The sequence below is a fragment of the Odontomachus brunneus genome, unplaced genomic scaffold (assembly GCF_010583005.1).
Source record: "Odontomachus brunneus isolate Ranch 3 - 2012 unplaced genomic scaffold, Obru_v1 Obru_scaffold_002, whole genome shotgun sequence".
In the NCBI taxonomy this organism is placed as follows: Eukaryota; Metazoa; Arthropoda; class Insecta; order Hymenoptera; family Formicidae; genus Odontomachus; species Odontomachus brunneus.
In genome coordinates, this window is record NW_022639452.1 from 480312 (window position 1) to 498245 (window position 17934).

Genomic DNA, 17934 nt, shown 5'->3' on the forward strand with positions numbered 1-17934 from the left:
CAAAGTAATGTGTTTCTCTTGATTCTAAAGGGAAAATGTTGGAACAATGTCTACACGGGAAAAAGGACATTTTTGTTTGGAAAATACCTTTACTTTAGACATGTCAATTTTCAAATGGAGTCACATAGCACTAGACAAGTTATTTGTAAGAATATATCTGATTCGACCAAGAAAAACCCGTGTTTTAATTATTCAAAAATAATTGTGAAAAATAACTTTTCCTCTTTTGGTTTTAGGAAAATCCCTAGGATTTTTCAATATTTATCACGCTGAGAGTGAGATTATATTTTTTTAAATAAGAGTTACGCGAGATGTGCGCCAAGTCCCAGACACCGGATAGATTCACGCGACGAATCTACGCGTAGAATCTCTGGTAAAGCGCGAGGATACGTCGTGCAGAATCCGCGGTTGGAGGGACATCCGTTTTCGGTGTGGCCCGATAAAATGATAATTTGGATATTGTACGAGCTATTGTTGTTTAGCCGTGGACGATCAACAGCGATGCGAGCCAATACTGCTTTGTGGTTTGTGTCTTGTCACGGCACGGTCTGCTCGCTACGGAATATCCGCAATATAGCAAGAGCCGCGTGTGCACGTTGACGTGCAGTTAACGTGATACGCTGTTCGATCAGCTCGGTCGTGTACAATGTGTGCTCGTGATACCGGAAGGACGGGAACTCCACGCTCGCGTACACCGACGATGACGGTCGCAGATATCTCTCGCAAAATGACGGCGCTCACTTAGGAAAATTCCTCGTCCAAACGCTCGTCATCCGTATCGTTTCCGCGGTGATATTTAACTCCCTTAATCGTCACGATATGTGTAACACCCCCAAAAATATAATCTCATCCTCTGTCCTCTCATGTACGATTTTCAAAAGGATTCTTCTAAAATCAGGAGAAAAATATTATAAATTGTGACAATTAAGGGGATGATGAAAATTTTACCGATAGAATACTGACATTTTTCTGCAAAGTTTACGTCACATTAGTTGTACAGAATTACAAATGTTTTTACGCAATAAAAGTGCAAAAATAAATAGGAGCGTTAAAAGCTGTCAGTTAGCGTAATATTTGCCTAATTTAAAAGTTTCGCAATTTGTACATACCGAAAGTGCGGATGCTCAAAAAAATTTTGAAGAATATTGCTTGGTATCTTCGCGTCTAAATTCAGAAGCGTAAGAATATCGAGAAAGTTAGCAGAAAGATTTCTACACATGTGTGCATGGTTAGATTTTCTGCTGAATATGGTAAAATAGAGCAACACATGTTAACCCAATTTCCGTATGTACAAGAAATATGAAAAGGATAGCGTGATTGTGTTAATGACGATCGTCTCTGTGTTGTTCTAGTTCGTTATCGACTTCAGCATCTTTCTAAATGGGGATTATCGTTATTCAATATGTGCCTTTACATTCTCCGAATTGCACATTCAATAAGTGTTCCCTATTTTAATATATCTTGAATATAAAGCACGTATCCCTGAAGTATCGATATGTTTGTTTCGACTTGGAATATTGAGAATACCAAGAGAGTCCGCAGTCTTCTGAGTAAAAAGCTATACGATCTCTAAGGAGAAATGGTATATTAAAATCATGAATTATCAACGAGTCCCGCGTGAGTTAGCGAGGGTAGGACGTCGCAGACGCGTCAGAGCCGGACGTCCGCCAATATCTGCGCTTACGACACTCGAGCCAGTTAATCACGGCGATTAGCTTAAGCGACCGGTGATCGAACGGCAATTAGCGATTCGGGATTCTCTCGAGGCCGGGACGCGGATACTTCGGGAATCGCGGCGCCACCGAAGGCGGAATGTCAGAACGCATCTGACATCTCGGTTCAATGACGAGCACACGACGCGATGTCCATCAGTGTTACCGGTACGCTTCGACGCGCGATCGACAAGCCGACTGTGTTGTCAATCGCCCAGCCGGGTTTTACAGGGGAAGGAACGCCAAACCGCGCGAATTACCGATTGACTTTCGTATTCTTGAACCAAAGAACAGCGGAGGCGCGCTTCATGTTCTCATGCGGTTGTTTGCGTAATTAACGCGGTTGAAATGTCGAGCCGCGACGAAATTGGTCCGCTCGCTCGTGTGCGCAAACTGTCGTATCAGGGGTTGAATGCGTGCGGGCGACAGTATGGTACAGTATGGCGGAATGGGAAAAGGCAAATATGATTATATTGTCCACGAAGCCTGCTCTCTCTCTCTCTCTCTCTCTCTCTCTCTCTCTCCCCCTTGCTCCCTTTCCCGTAACGGCAAGTACGATATAATAATATCCCGGGGTATCCCCTGTCATCCATTTTCTCTCCAGCCGCTTTGCCCGACCGTCCCCTATGGTATCAGTCAAATGATAATACCCTCGAAGCAACATCTTCATGCGACATTCGGCAGATTGCGCGTATCGATCCGCGCGGCGATCGAACGCGGTCTCCTCGATGCTCGCCGCGATCGCGAATTTCATCGCGAGCAAAACGCCCGGCGTGATTGCGAATTCTCGCTCTTTCGGATCTGAGAGAATATCGCACGCTGGCACAAAGCTGGGATATTTTTTCCTATTTCGCGGCCGCACGGTTTCGAGCTGACCGCAAAAATCTAGAAACGCTGACAAAAAGTAGTGACGCGGAACAAAATGCGACGCGACGCGAGGCGATGCGCGCGGAGTCATGAAACACGTACGTCATAAGGGACGAGACGGGGAATGCATGCGGTATGCAATTTCGGCGAGACGCAGTCGCTGCGGGTCAATCACCGAACCGCGATATTGCTTATCGATTCTCCTCGCTTGATTGACGTGCCTAGAAGTTGCAGTGGACGCGCGCCCGCGGCTTTATTTTCCGAAAATCTCTCCGCGCCGTGTGGGTCTGTGTGTATTTGTTTTTCTTCTCCTCTACCTCTTCTCTCCGTTCTTTTTTTCTGAAGGTTTTTCTGGAGCGCGCGTAAATATTTTATAAAAAATTGCCCCGCCGTCGCGCGACGCGCTTTTGCACTTTCTGCTATTTGCAGATCCGTCGAAGCGTCGATTTCGAGGGAACGATTTTTGTCGAGTGGAGACTTTGGAAGCGTCATCGTGCGATCGCAGCTAATTGACGGGACTCTAATTAAGAGACGCAAAGATAATAGAGCAAGATAATAAAGCGTTCAACGCACATATTTCGCTCTCTCATGTAGAGAGAAGAATAAAGTATTATTGAGCGCAACGTGACGCTCGCAGGCAGACTTGTAAAAAAATGCGCAAGTATAAAACTGTTTTACAACGTGGAGCTTAGGTCGCTGAGCTTCCGAGGCGTGTGTAACCATCGCAATAAGGGCGCCTTTAATATTTCACGAGGTCTTCATGGTGGCGTCTTTCCACGCTCAAGTCGTGTACATGCCGTATCAAAGATGGCACTTTTATGGAGAATTATGGCACTTTAGCGCGGGATTGATTTCTCCGCGATACGATTCCGCAGACGATCTGCGCGACGGATACAATTCGTTATCCCTATTGATTTTCGTATATTTTTTCAGCCGATATTTGAACACGATCGTACACTCAAATCACTAATTTTTTAGTCGCGTTTTGATTGATTTAAAATCGATACAACATTGTCACCCGATGAAAACAGTGGAATCCCAGACAAAAACTATTTACGTGTTTGAAACATAGACCGACTAGGTCGCTTTTAATTTCCGATGGTACACTCTGGATTTTACACTCTGTAAAAGAGAAAAAACATCGGGAAAATAAAAAATATCTGGGAAAGTTAAAATATTTATTCGCGGTGGTTATTAATATCATATTTATTAGATTGTTTCATTTAAATAACATAAACAATACTTTCGTGAAAAGCTAATGTTTTCAGAAAACACTCTCTCGTTTGAGAAATATTTCACATTAGTATAAGTAAACATGCGCTATCAGAGTACCCACTGTGAAACAAATATTTTTTATTCCTTAGATTTTTTTCTCCCAATGTACAGAGCTATACTTGTGTCTTGATAATTAAAGCAGGACCGTGTTTTTCGCAATTAGTCTAATATATATTCGCTGAAGAGACGAGCGCGGCTTCTGGCACGTCCTGTATTTTCTTGCATTTTTCTTTCTTGCATTTTTCCGACACGTTTTTCCATGACGGAGGAGCCGTATTCGCGGAACGCGGAATAGCGATAGCAGCTCTCGACTCGACAGCCATCCAAACGAGAGATGCTCTCGCGAAAAGTCGTTCGCAAATTCTTCACGCCACCTCCTCGTCGGACGTTCGCATCAACCGTAGCGCGCCGTCTCGCATTCCCAAAAGTGCCGCTAAAAATTGCACGACAATTCCGCAACACGCACGATTGCGAAACAGTTAGCCTCGTGTGAGAACCTCCCGAAATTCGCACATAATGTCATGCTCGCGAAGATTCTCTTCGCGTTGCGAGGAATCGCTGCTTCTACACTGAGGGGAAAAAAGATATCTAAAAATAATACATATTTCGCTGGTGGGTATCAATAACATATTCACTGGAATCTAAATTTTCTCATTTAAATAGAATGAAATAATTGCTTTCGTGAAAGGAGAGCTAAAGGTTTTCTCTTGAGATTTTAAGAAAAATCTATATTTTTTTTTACTTGAAAAATATTTTATATTGAATGCAAGTAAATATGTTATCAGTGCACCCACCGAATAAATATTTATTATTTCTTAGATATTTTTTTCTCTCAATGTGTATCGCGCACGTCTCTGATCCTCTTCCATTAATATTACGTATTAGTCGATTGTAATTCTCATCGAGTTGTCATTTCCATTGGCCGTGCGGCGGGATCGCGAGCAGGCGGATAAAAAGTGGCTCGAGGGATATAAATCCATTGCGCGATATTTCATACGCTTTATTACAGACGAATCCTTTGTGAAAGTATACAGAGCTTATCTCTCGTGTTCGTATTTTTGCTCGAAAATAGCGGATGCAAATGCATAATGGATTGGCGTTTCCTCCTTGCGCCGGCCGCCTCTCGGAAGCAAAATCAATAAACGGTTAAAGATAGCATGAATGATTGACTTCGTGCTTCTCCGTCGAATTACACCCGCGGCGTTCCACAGAAACGCCAAATAGCGCGAATATGGAATACGAGTGCGCGTGCTTGTGTTTCTCCCTTTTCCCAGCGGAACGGCCGCAACGAGAGCACCTCGATTAAATATGCCCCGTGCAAATATTCTTTGTACGATCAGAGCCGGAAAATGATATGTTCGATAAGTAAATGCAAAAGATGATTAAGGGGAATCTATATAGTCGAGAGGAAAACGAGAGGCAACGTGTAAGCGTGGAAAATCACTCTGCTCTAATTGTATCTCGCTAAAAACGACACTTTGTACTCGAGAAAAAACTCGTGCAAAGATCTTTCAAACGTGTGTTCGCTTTTGAGGATAAAAAAACCGATTTTTGTGCGCGTAAAGGAACCGATTGTGACAAATTCACAATTCTGCATCGATAGACTCCGGGAGGGGCTCGACGAGAGGAGGGAAAAGCGCGCCGGAATCGCGCAAACATTCGTATCACGTTTTTCCGCGATACTTCGGCAAGCAATCGACCGCCGCTCGGCTTTTCTTCCTCATAATGACGAATGCTAATTACGAGCACGCGCGCGCGCGCGCACGCGGTCGATAGTTCTTCAACTACGCGCGAGCACGACTAATAGCCATGCTCGTTCAGCGAAAGCGAGAGAACCAGAAGAGCAGAGAAACGAGGAGTACTTGAGCCCGCGTATTCGACCCGACGGGAGAAACAAAGAAGCCAGCGGCTGGAGATGGGGAAGAAAAAACATTTTACACTGCCAGTTCAACGTAACGAGTAACCTTTGTGGCAAGTCGCTCGTCCGGGACGTTAACGGAGAGAAAAAAGATAGAGATAGATAGAGAAACAGAGAAAAAGAGGAGGATAGAGTACGGGATATTTAAAAAATATTTCGTATTAATATAAATAAATATGTTAACAATACTGACCGGGTAAATATCTTTTATTTCTTATTTTTTCTCCCAGTATACTAATTTTCTTAAATCTTCTAATTTCTTTTTTTTTTACATTGCGCGCGCGGACATGGAATGTGTACCATTTTTATACCGCTCCTACATCGATAATTCCGCGCAAAGAAGGACGCTTCGGAAAGGATGTCAGCGGCGAGAGCATCACTCTCGCGGGATAAATCTTTCGCCGAAACGTACATCACCCGGAGAAAATTGGACGGTATGGAGTACATATAAAGTATAACCAACGCTAAAGATGTCTCGAATAAAATCAAAGAAATGTGCAAAACCGAGGATATCAGTGTGATATCTAAAATTTAAGAAAATTTATATACACTGAGAGAAAAAGAATAAAAGATGTTTATTCGGACGATGTTACTTTAATACATTTACTTATACTAATACGAGATATTTCTCAAATAAGAAAATATAAATTTTCTTGAAACTTTAGCCTTTTCATGCAAGCAAATGTTTATTCTATTTAAGTAAAAGAATTCAGATTTAAATAAACATGTTGTTGATATCCATCGAATATTTTTTTCTCTTAAATGTTTAAAAATGTCGAGTTGCACATTTTACCTCTGGACGAAGAATTATTCAATTGCTAGATTTGCGATATCCATTTTGTTGCGCTTGAAAATTCTCTCTTTTCTGCAGAGAAATATTAGCAGGATATAACGATCGAAGAGAGAAGATATGATATATATTTATAAAGTCTGGAAAATCTTTCCTCTTTCCATAGAATGATACGCGTTTTTCTCTTGCGAGAATACTACAAATTTGTCGTCAAAATTTGTTCGTGTAAAACAAACGATTGACAATCTCTCCCACCCGAGTTAAGAATATCCGTCCAAAGATATCCGAACGATATCAGAGAAATGTGCAAGATTATTCGACGGATATTCAGAAATGTCCGAGGCACGTACGAGAATATCCAATGCCGCGGTTATTTGGGACATCCGTCTCCCTGGCACCGCGTGTTACACATTGACAGCGCGAAAAGAGGAGAGAACCCTTCTTCTCGAACGAGTGCGAGAACAGGCGTGGAGTCGGCGGGTGGATAGGAAAGTCGAGAGGGAAGCGGAGGCCGGGGTGGAAATGAAAAATCGCCGGCGCCGTCGAGCCAAAAGTAACCACCTACTACTAGCTCTTGCCTACAGATAAGAGAAAATAACGAGGTCGACAGACACGCGGAAGAGAACTAATTCGCCGCATATTTCACGCACGTTCGCTCCCCTCTCCGTGCGGTCGTTCGCGAGAATAAAGGGATTAATCGCGGCACTCTCCGAAACGTATCTATCTCCGCGAGTTATGTATTTCTGGAGACATGGGAGTCGCGGGGGGCGCCCGCTGTTACGCCAAGACATCTTATTTAATATGAGATACTCTGTAAAATTCTTCTACGTATCTCACACGGCCAGAAGTGTTTCCGCGCCTGGAATTAAGTGGAAAAATGCAAAGAGACTCGAAAAGCTCGGAAATGAAAGCGCAGTCAAATGTGTATGACTGCGAAAAATATTACGACGTTAAATACTTATGATAAATTCAGTACAGTTCCCGAAAGCGGGACAACCGATTGATCAACTTGCAAAAGCGAGTGAACGCAAATATTTGCGGACGCGAAGGAATAGGGAGCGGTCTCACCTTTTCGCCGCTGTCGCTGGGCAGGTAAAACGTGAGAACCGTGAGAAACGAGATTCCCATGCAGGGTATGATGATGTTCACCGTATAGAAGAGGGTCTTCCTCCTCATCGTGATGTTGAACGTGATGTCCAAGTAGGGCTCGTCGCAGCAGGTGTAAAACTTCTCGTTTCTGCGCAAAAAAGAAACGACGCCGAGAACGTCGCGGTTAATCGCCGGATCGACGAACGGCTGGAATTTACGGCGATAAAGTAAAGAAACAGAAGATTGCGCCCTCTCCTCTCCTCTCCTCGCGGCGCGTAAAAATCCTGCCTCTCTCTTCTTTACAGAGAGGCGGCGCGAATGTCGTGCCCCGACAATAAGTACATTTTAAGTAAGTAGGGCCGGCTACGCGAGCGAGAGTTATGAGGAAAGTTCCGCGGGGTCGTATAACTCCCACCGAATATCCCTCTAAGTCGGTAACTCGGGTCGGCCCTTCCTTACTTCTCGCACCCCGACGACGCCCCGCAAACCTGGGACTGCGGGCGTGTCGTCTCTAGCGTGAATAAATTAGAATTGCTTTTTATAATTTCCGAAAGTTTCATTTTCGAAGGGAGATTAAAGAGACGCCCTGATGCGTAAGAAAAGAATTCCGCGACTCTTTGAAAAAAAGTTGGCCTGAATTTTTATACCTCTTCTGTCTCTCTCTTTCTCTCTCTCTCTCTCTCTCTCTCTCTCTCTCTCTCTCTCTTTCTTCTTGGCGTGTCGAGATGCGCGTCGACGTGGCGCGAAAGCGACGAGATTAAATTTCCGCGCTGCCAATCGATCGGTATTTCTCGCGAAGATTCCGCCTCCTTAAGGTACGCGGCGATCAGCAGAGACGATTAAATCGAATGAGACACCGATATCAGTATCGGTGCTCGCCTAATATCGGAGACACGATATCGATAATGCACAAAAATATTCCGTAATAATTTTAAAACATGGCGTCTCGACTTTAAGAGTTTTCGCACACAAATTGTCGTAACGTAAGACGTACCGTAAGAATTGACTAAAGGCCTTCACACACACTTTCCGTAACAGTAACCGTAAGACGTAACGTAAGAATTGACCAATTACGATGGAGTATTCACAAAAATGGCGACCTTATGTTTCGACGATTCTCAACGTGATTGGTCAATTCATACGTTACGTCTTACGGTTACTGTTACGGAAAGTGTGTGTGAAGGTCTTAATTACAATTGCGTATTCACTAAAATGGTGACCTTACAATTTAACGATACTCAACGTGATTGGTCAATTCTTACGGTAAGTCTTATGTTATGACAATTTATGTGTGAAGGCATCACGAGCATCCCTCGAGCGAGCGGTGACTCGCCTCGATTGTCCGCGCAAACGTTCATTCCGCTATGGTAGCGGCTTCCGGAAGCTAAAGCCGGTTCTCGTTTGCATCTCGCTAACGCTGAATATCCGGGGGATCGAACTATGCCCGGAAGCAGCCGCTCGCATATGCCAGGCGGGCATATATTGAATACGGCGAGGAATTTCATAAGAAAAGAGAGAGAGACAGGGAGGGAGAGAGAAGCCTCTCCCCGCTTGGCGCGCTTTGAAGTCCTTGATGCCTACGCCATTACTCGAGGATCTCGTAGATTAGATCGAGATTTCATCCGGACAAAGTGAATTAACTGCGCGCAGCGAGCTTCATATTGATATTATCTAAATTTTCCGATACCGACTGCAAGCTTTAATGCGTATGCATGTTTACAGTTCGTGTTTTTAATCGACACATTTGCATTTTAATCAAATAGAAGCGCTACTATGTACTAGCGGATGAAAATAGATAAAAATATCCTACTCGTTTAATCTCAAGTGGCTACCGTGGTTTTGATTTTGCAGCTTAATTAATATTACCGAGATATTTACACAGTGTTTGAAAGAAAAATATCTAGAAAATAAAAAAAATATTTATATTCGGTGGATACTGATAACAGATTTACCTAAATTATCTTATTTAAATAAAACTATGTAGAAATAGCTTTCATCAAAAGCAAAGGTTTTAAGAAAAGTGTACATTTTCTTATTTAAAAGATATTTTATGTTAGTGTGCGTAGGGGAGACCGTATTTCCCATATTTCGGAATTTCGAAGTTACAATCCCTGAGACAACTAATTGTCATGACTGACTGAACAGAACATGAAAGAAGTAGCCTCCTTTTATGTGAAAATGTGAGAGGCTTACCGTACTGCAGGCACTTCTAGAATATCCCATTCTACGGACATATAGAATTCGGACAAGTCGACTCCCACGTCCACCACGTTGCTCCCGGGTTTCTCGTCCATGTGTCTCAGATCGACCTACGTGAGACAGAAAAAGCAGCCGGCATTAAGCTCGTCGTCTGTGTAGAGCGCGCGTGCGTTGAAACGTTCGAACGCCATGCCCAAGTAATTCATCTCTGACGCGCGAATGTGCAGTCGGTGGTGCAGCGTGAAACGCGCGCAAAGCGCGACAACGAGTCGCGGGTGAGAAGGGATTTCTCGGGGAAAAGATCTGAATTTCAAGTCCAAAGGGAAGATCCGCAAAGCGCGAATCTAGGACGACATCGTGCGCCGTGTCCCACGCGTGTTGCAACGTTCGTCACATCATGCTTCGGCTCGCGCCCAACTGCACACTTGCGCTCAACTGCTCAATAATCACGAACAATAATAATAATAATAATAATAATAATAATAATAATTCTGAAATGAACTTTTAGTGCATGTCTTGAGATGCACTTGGTGTTCGCAGAAGCGCACAGGGAGCAAGAAGATATCTAACTGTTGAAGGAATGAAAAAACGGAGCGTCGAGAGACTGGCGGTAGTCCGCAACAACAGGACAACTCTATAGTAGCAACTAGATCAGCGGACGTATCGCCTTTAACCGTAATCGGTATCTATGTGCGCCGTGTTGCAGAGTAAAACGAAGGAAACCAGACTAGCACGTCCGATTCGGGTTTACTCGTGAATAATACGCGTGGCTAACAGCACAGCTAGATGGCGCCTAACGCTAATGAGGTGTTCGCCACTCGATTCTTTTTGCGCAAGTGTCGATATTCTTTTCAGAGTCGTCGAGATAACGAGTCTCTTTCGATCCCCCAGACTGTCAGGATGCAAAACACACAGCTGGAAGCGCGGAAAATTCCTCCTGACGCCGCTTTTATTTTTTAATGCTGCGACGATCTACGTCGAAATGACGCTCGATAAGAAATAATTCGCTGCCTCGAAAGGCAATCCCGGTGTGCCGACGGTTTGCCGTTTTATCTTCTGTACGAAATCAGACTCGACGAGCGGCGTGATTAAAGCCGGCTTTAATGTAACGTGAGTGCCTAACCATTAGCATCTTGGCTGATCGTCGACGCAGTAGTGGTATTACCGTGAAACACGTCGGACAGACGACGATCCGTGCAACGATATGCACTCGCGAACGATATCACCGACGCGACGAGATTTTAGCGCGAAACCGCCTTGTGATCTGACGAATCGTCGGACTCTCACGCCGATAAATCTGCACCCTTAGAGTCGCGCCGTGCACACAATAAATCAAACAACATACATACGCATACACGGCTCTTCATGTGGGAAATGCTAAATCACTCGGACTTTTTGGTAAGCATTTGTCCGTCACGAGTTCTCCTAACGAAATTGGCCGCAAAGTGTAATGGAAACCAGCGGCGAACTCAAATTTTTCTCTCGTCGACCTCTATCGATTTATGAAATCGCACGGCTACAAAAGCTCAAGTAATGCAATTTACTGCGCGACCCACTTCTGCGACTTGAATCTAATAATCGTCGTCCCATCTCGAGAGGAAGTTCGAATCCCGGGATTAAATCCAATCACCGTGTGGAGAATTAGTGAGAACAAAATATCACGCTCGCTCGCGGGTTCTCGTTAATTCGCGCCAGTCTCTAACTCGACTCTCCGGAGATAATCGGCGACGTGTGCGAGAAAGGCGGGAGAAAAAGGAGGGGAAACAATTTCAGGCTTAACGCGCGCGACCACGCGGAGGATTTACCGCTCGAAACTCCTAAAATCGCAAATTACTGTAATCGGGCGAGCGTGCACTTCGCACCTGCTTTGGAATAACGTTCCAATTAGGTTCACGCGAAATCGAGGCGCTGCAGATGGAATTAATTAAAGGCCAGTCGTGTACGTCGTGTCGTTGCCGTACCATCTGATCTTGGCAAACTTTGCTAAAGATCCTTTGAGGTGTAGACAGGCTGCCACACAAATACACGTACATACACCCATCCACCCACCCACCTACCTACCTATACCCACACTCACACCCACACACACACACACACACACACACACGCGCGCGCGCGCGCGCGCGCATTAATCTCGCGGGAAACCAGACGGAAACGGAATTTGAAGAACGTGCGTTGCCAGTCGGGACACGTCGTCTTTTTTCGTTTTCCTCTCTTTTATCCCGCAAAAATTGCGTTATCTTGTACGTCTTGTAATCGTTACGTGTGACTCGCCTGTTCCGCGTTTATTTTACCAATTTACTCTCGCGCTCTCCACGAGGAAAATTAATAGCGCCCGTTCATACGTGTATACGTGTGCTGCATGTGCGTGTGCGTGTGCGTGCGTGCGTGCGTGCGTGCGTACGCGCGTGTGTACCTCGTGTGATTTCGCTTCATTATTACTCATTTACCGTCAGATTCTTTTAGTGTGTGCTCCCCTCCCCCCGTTTCCTGTCCATTTAAAATCTCCGTCGCTTTCTTTCTTTTTTTTTTTTTAGAATGCATCCCTTGATACACACGGATACGTGTAAATGAGTTAATTTGAGGAATTAATTACTTTTGCACGACTGGTATGAAGTTATTAACGTCGTAACGACCTGGGGCATTAAAAAAAAGGGAAAGGGGAGCCGCTCAAATGTACGGGACACGTTTCACTTGCCGCGTAATTGCGTCCTGGAAAGGCTTTTGAATAAAAGACCGGTCCAAGTGGTGCGCGACTACCCACACACACCGCACGAGCTTTTCAAGAAGAATCAACGGACAGTTCGCATTGGTATCTTTCCAAACAGCGTCCATGTCTGTCCATTTCGAAAGCAACTGACGTACAACGGAAAAGCGAAGCACGACGGGAAAACGATTCGCGAGCATTTCTTCGCGAGCTGGAAAGAAGAATGGACGTGAGTAACAATGGACAGGACGTGTACTTTTTAAGCAGCCTTACCAAAGTTACGATCTCTCAAAGCTGCTAGTTGGGTGGAGAGCGAGGAAAGGGGGAGGGGTGGAATCGACCGAAATGGGGAACGGCTCGAGCGAAATGACATCGGTCAAACGAAGCACGCAGTTGACGTTCCTTAGACTCCTTTTACGCTCGCGCGCGCTGATATCGGCGGAGAACGTTTGGAGTCTCTGCTCGTTGAAAGTGTACTTCGTGGTAGTTATGAAAAAAAGTAAAGTACCAAATTCGCGCATTATTTCCGCGGTAAACGCCGGAAGGGAAGGGAGAGCGGAAGAGAAAGAGGGAGCGGGAGAAACTCGGACGTTAAAGAACATTCGTAGAAATAATGGCGTGTCTTGTTTTATTGACTTTGATGGAAGAGGAGAGATGATGACACCTAGCGGGGGTTAAATCCGCGCGGCAGAACGCGGGATTCTCGCTGAGACAGCTGGTACGTTTACCACACCGTGTAAAGTCGAATTTCGCCGAGTTAGCCGCGACGAGATTCTACGTGTTCCACTTATTACGTCGGCGCGATTGTTTTCATTATGAAGATAATCGATCGTACGGGTAATTCTGGCCCGCCACAATGAAACTGCTGGGGGAAAAAGAGACGAGGGAAATACCGTTTTCGTTCAGCCCTTTTCGCCCAAAGAGGACGAAATTCGCTGCAAAGAGTTTCTCGCAAAGTTCCTCATAAAGTAAAAATACCAATGAGTACCGTAATCTCAGGTAATCTTAGAATTCCTCTAATCAGATTTGGGACAAGGCATGATGATTTACGATTGGTCTGCATCCCGTCTGCCATCTTTAGGAATGACGTGAGTGAGCGAGAGAAGTTCTACGATTGAAATAACGAAGCAGTTTTGCTCGCTCACTCACTTCCTCTCTATAAATGGCGGACAGTGTCCTAACTCTGACTTGAGGAACTCTGGACAGTTCATTTTTCGGCTTTATTATAAATATTTAAATTTTTAGCATAAAACATACATTGAATATATACAGCATCCTACATAATAAATATCTATATTCAAAGGCCAAAACATAATAAGAATATTCAGAGTTTCTCATATCAGAGTTAGGATACTGTCCGCTATTTATGTGGGAGGAAGTGAGGGTCGTGTGCGTGTCCAGGAACTGACACTTCTGCCTTACACATTGAGCCCGTCGCTCCGTAAAAATCGGCTTCTCGCGTGAAACGCGCCGAGTGAGAACCGGAAAACCGATCAGGAGATTAATATTGATCCCGTGACGCGCGCGATGACGGACGCGAAGGGTGCCGGATGAACTGGATGCTTCGACGGGGCGGTTTAGATAGACGAGCTTATATATGACGTCCAGACACACGGCGAAGGGAGATATGCGGAGGACGATGGCACGAAAAGCGGCAGGGGTTGCTGTATTCGTAATGAAAAGCGTGCGCGCGCGTGAGGAGTCTCGCACCGTGGGCGGTTAAATTGCACTCTGTGGTCGAGGGAGCGAGCGCGGCCACTTAACATTCTAAAATGCTCGTCGGATCCTCTTTTCGCGCGCGTCCCGCATGCGATTCCGGTCGATACGCAGTGTCGCAATGCATTCTAATTGCGATCGCCCTCGCGACTGTAAACGCGCGAATTCTGCCTCATAGACGATGATAAATGCGTAGCGAATGAATTCGAGCAGATTAAAATCTTTTTATTCCCGCTTCCTTTTATTCTCTTCGCTCGTTTCTTTGAATTAAATGTCCCCCGTCTAGATGGGTACACCCAAAAAAGATACAATCTCATTCTTAGCGGAATCCACTCACACACATACGGGGTTTCAAGAGGATTCTGCTAAAACTAAGAGAGAAATGTTCCAGCGGCCAAAAAAGAACTCCAACTTCAATTGCAAGAGTATTCTTCTTCTAATGAAGTAAACTATTAATCGGAAATCCACTAGATATTATTATAACTTTTTTCTTTTTCAATACATTTGAATATTAATTTACATTTACTTGGAACAGAGTGCCCTTTTACTAGAAAAATTTCCACTGAAGACAAGACTGTAGATAAATGACGAGATTCCTCTAACTTTGTACGTAGAGTATTTTTTCTTTTCTTTTTTTGGTTTTAGGAGAATTCTCTTGAAGCCACGAATAAGAGGATTCCGTTGAAGACGAGATTATATTTTTTTGAGCGTAACAGATCGTAAAGAGAGATCGTAATTGCGACTCGCTCCGTTCGCTTCTTTCTTCTTCGCTACATTTTCTAACGCTTCAACACGTAGAAAAAGACACGTATATATATATATATATATATATATATATATATATATATATATATATAATCATAAAATCGCGTTCTTGAAAAATTTCTTTTTCGACGAAAGCAACGAAAACTTTATGAGACATTGCAAAATATGTTGCGCGACCTCGTATTTCCGCTCTCCTTTTCTTTTCTATACGTGCGTCGCACCGTATACATTCTAAACGAGAGGTATGCGGCCCAAGCAATTTTGATACGTTCGCGTCGCGGCGACTAATTACATTTCTTCGGTCCAGAGTGTGTTTTTGCGCCTGACATCGACGAAGCAGCTACGACGGACGAGCACGAATCGATTTCGAGGGACTGTGACTTTTTGTCATTAACTGTCAGTATAGCGCTTGCGGAATGACGTATGATGAATTACGGTCGACGACGATAAACGCGTCGATTGTCATCTTGTTTTTTCTTTTTTTTCTCACGGCAATTAGGACGTCTCTTGTTGTTTCCTTTTCTCCTTACGTGTTTCATCGAAAAAGGCGCGATCCGAGCGACGGAGATCTGTCTTCAATTATCTCCAAAAGTTAACCGCGTGATGAATAATCGAGCAACTGGATAGCGAAGGAACGCCACCGCCGTGGAAGATGAATAATCGCGAGACTCGCAAAGTGAAACTCGAGGTTTGCGAAATTCTCATTCCGCGCGGGCGAGAGAGAAGTGGTTTCTACCGGAAACGAGCGTTCTAAACTGATTTAATTTCGAATTACTTTCGCCCTTTGTCTACCGGCCAGACGTAGAGATTATTCTAATCTTATCAACGTGAATTCTTCAAGCGTCAGGAATACAAACTGCAATTTTCTCAGGGAGTGCGCTGTTCGTTTGACACTCGAGTTGCTCGAATTGCGCAGAAACTGACCGAGCGAGATCACGTTTACGCGAAAATGTCCGAGCGAAATACGAATTTGCTTTATAGGCCGTATTCTTCAGCAACTCTGTCGGGGATAACCGATATTCTTCAAAAGTGAGGCCGTAGGTGACACGCTGCTCCGCTGGCACTTTTGCCGCTTCGATTTTCCCGCAAGAGTCGCCGGCAGGTACACGACAGGATTTTAAAAAATCCAACCGCAAAACTCGTGACTCTACCGAGGAGCATCTAGTTGAGTGGACGGCGCGGTGGTGTGCGGACGGTTTGCATGATATTAGTTGGCCGCATAAATTCCGCGTGTTTGCAACCGAATGAAATCGTAATTTGCATAATACCATCCGGCAAACGTTTCTGCAAACGCTCCCGAGGCGGCCGTCCGAGAGCTTTTAGAGTCTGCGTTCTGCGCTTTCGCTCGGCTGCGCGCGGCCGTCCTGAAATCTTCCTGGCCGGCCGATTTAATGCGCGCGCCAAGTGCAGAAAATGAATGACCGTTACCGGCGCGAAACGCGCGACACGCGCGCCGTGTTAATGGATTGCGACTTTCGTTCACTGCTATTCAAGAGGACATTACGCGAATCGTTTCTCGAGTAGAGTTTCTGTAGTCAGAGATATAGGACAAAGCGTGATGATTGGTCTGCACTCTGTTCGCGATTTTTAGGGGTTACGTGAGTGACAGTGTCATTTTAGTCTAAGGCAGAATTCACACTTTAGCAGAAAAGGAGAAAACAATGAGACAGAAGCCAATCGCGCTGGTAGAAAATTAGAAAAACTGTCGACTACTATCTGATCACCAGTGCGAATTCTGACTTTACTTTCGCTTTATTGTTTCTTGCTTTTTTGCCAAGATGTGAATTCTCCTCTAGACCGAAATGACGCCGCATTTCTTCACTTTCTCCCTACAAATGGCGGACGACGGTCCTCATTCTGAACTCAGGAACTCTGGTTTCTCGCGAATATGGCGTTTTTGAAAACGGACGATAAGGCGTCCCGTTACGTTTCCTTTTCTTTCTTTGTCGAACTGGGATCGTACATGAAAACGACCTTTCGAATCCCACGATTCATTCAAATGAACGCGCGACGCCCGTCGCGCTGGATGTGAGAGTGAAATCTATTTACCAAACGGCGAGAAAAAAGCGTCATTATCGGATATTGAGCGAGGTCGGTCGCCATCAATCTTTAAATTTCACCTTCTGAGCACGCTGCTGCTACTGACAAACTGTATTCGACGGATCAATCGAGCCTCCGCGAACTTTCGCGTTCGAGACGAGAGCTCCGGAGGTGGCAATCGTCGGACCTTCAAGGACCTCTATATCAAGCTGAAATTCCATCATCTTACGCGCGCATGCCCCTTGGAAACATTAATCTCCTTTGTTGTAGGATCAATGCGAACGACAGACTTGAGGTTACGCTGCCATTAATCTATCCGACCGCCGACATATTCCAATGAGAGCACAACGAGCAATCGCTCTTTTTACGCTTACAACATCAACATTATAATAGCTTTCTACCGAGACTTCGTTAAATATAATACCGAAAAATCTGCACGCGTGAGAGAACGATTAGTATTCTGTCGATACATAGAGAGAATATACTACAGCTCTTTTCATGCAATTTTTTTCAATTTTATTGTGTTTCTAGTAGTGTAGAAATAGATTGTCCATCATGTTAGGAAACATGGTAAATTTTGTTCAAATTTTACTGTGTTCTGCTAGGAATATATATAGCAAATTCTTCAATACTTCTACCAATAATATATAAATAGCATATGAAAGGATAATCAAATACTGCAAAAAATATCGATCTATTTCTCAGTTACAAAATTCTGTAAAGTAAAAGTGTTATTAATGTCCAGGGGTATTGAAAACTTTTACCTCTCGATATTTAGAATTCTAAATATATATATATATATATATATATATATATATATATATATATATATATATATATATATATATATATATAT

At 44.2% G+C, this 17934-nt stretch overlaps 1 protein-coding gene across 7 annotated transcripts in view; it reads right to left on the minus strand.

The window, feature by feature from the left end:
* The window catches only part of LOC116842505 (acetylcholine receptor subunit alpha-like), a 209643-nt gene that overhangs the window by 32830 nt on the left and 158879 nt on the right, over positions 1-17934 (minus strand). For all 7 annotated transcript variants that reach the window (XM_032811857.1, XM_032811840.1, XM_032811848.1 and 4 more), the window contains 2 exons: positions 9845-9960; positions 7631-7799 (listed from right to left, as the gene is read on the minus strand). In XM_032811857.1, coding sequence (XP_032667748.1) covers positions 7631-7799; positions 9845-9960 — 285 coding nt within the window. The remainder of the gene's footprint in view (positions 1-7630; positions 7800-9844; positions 9961-17934) is intronic.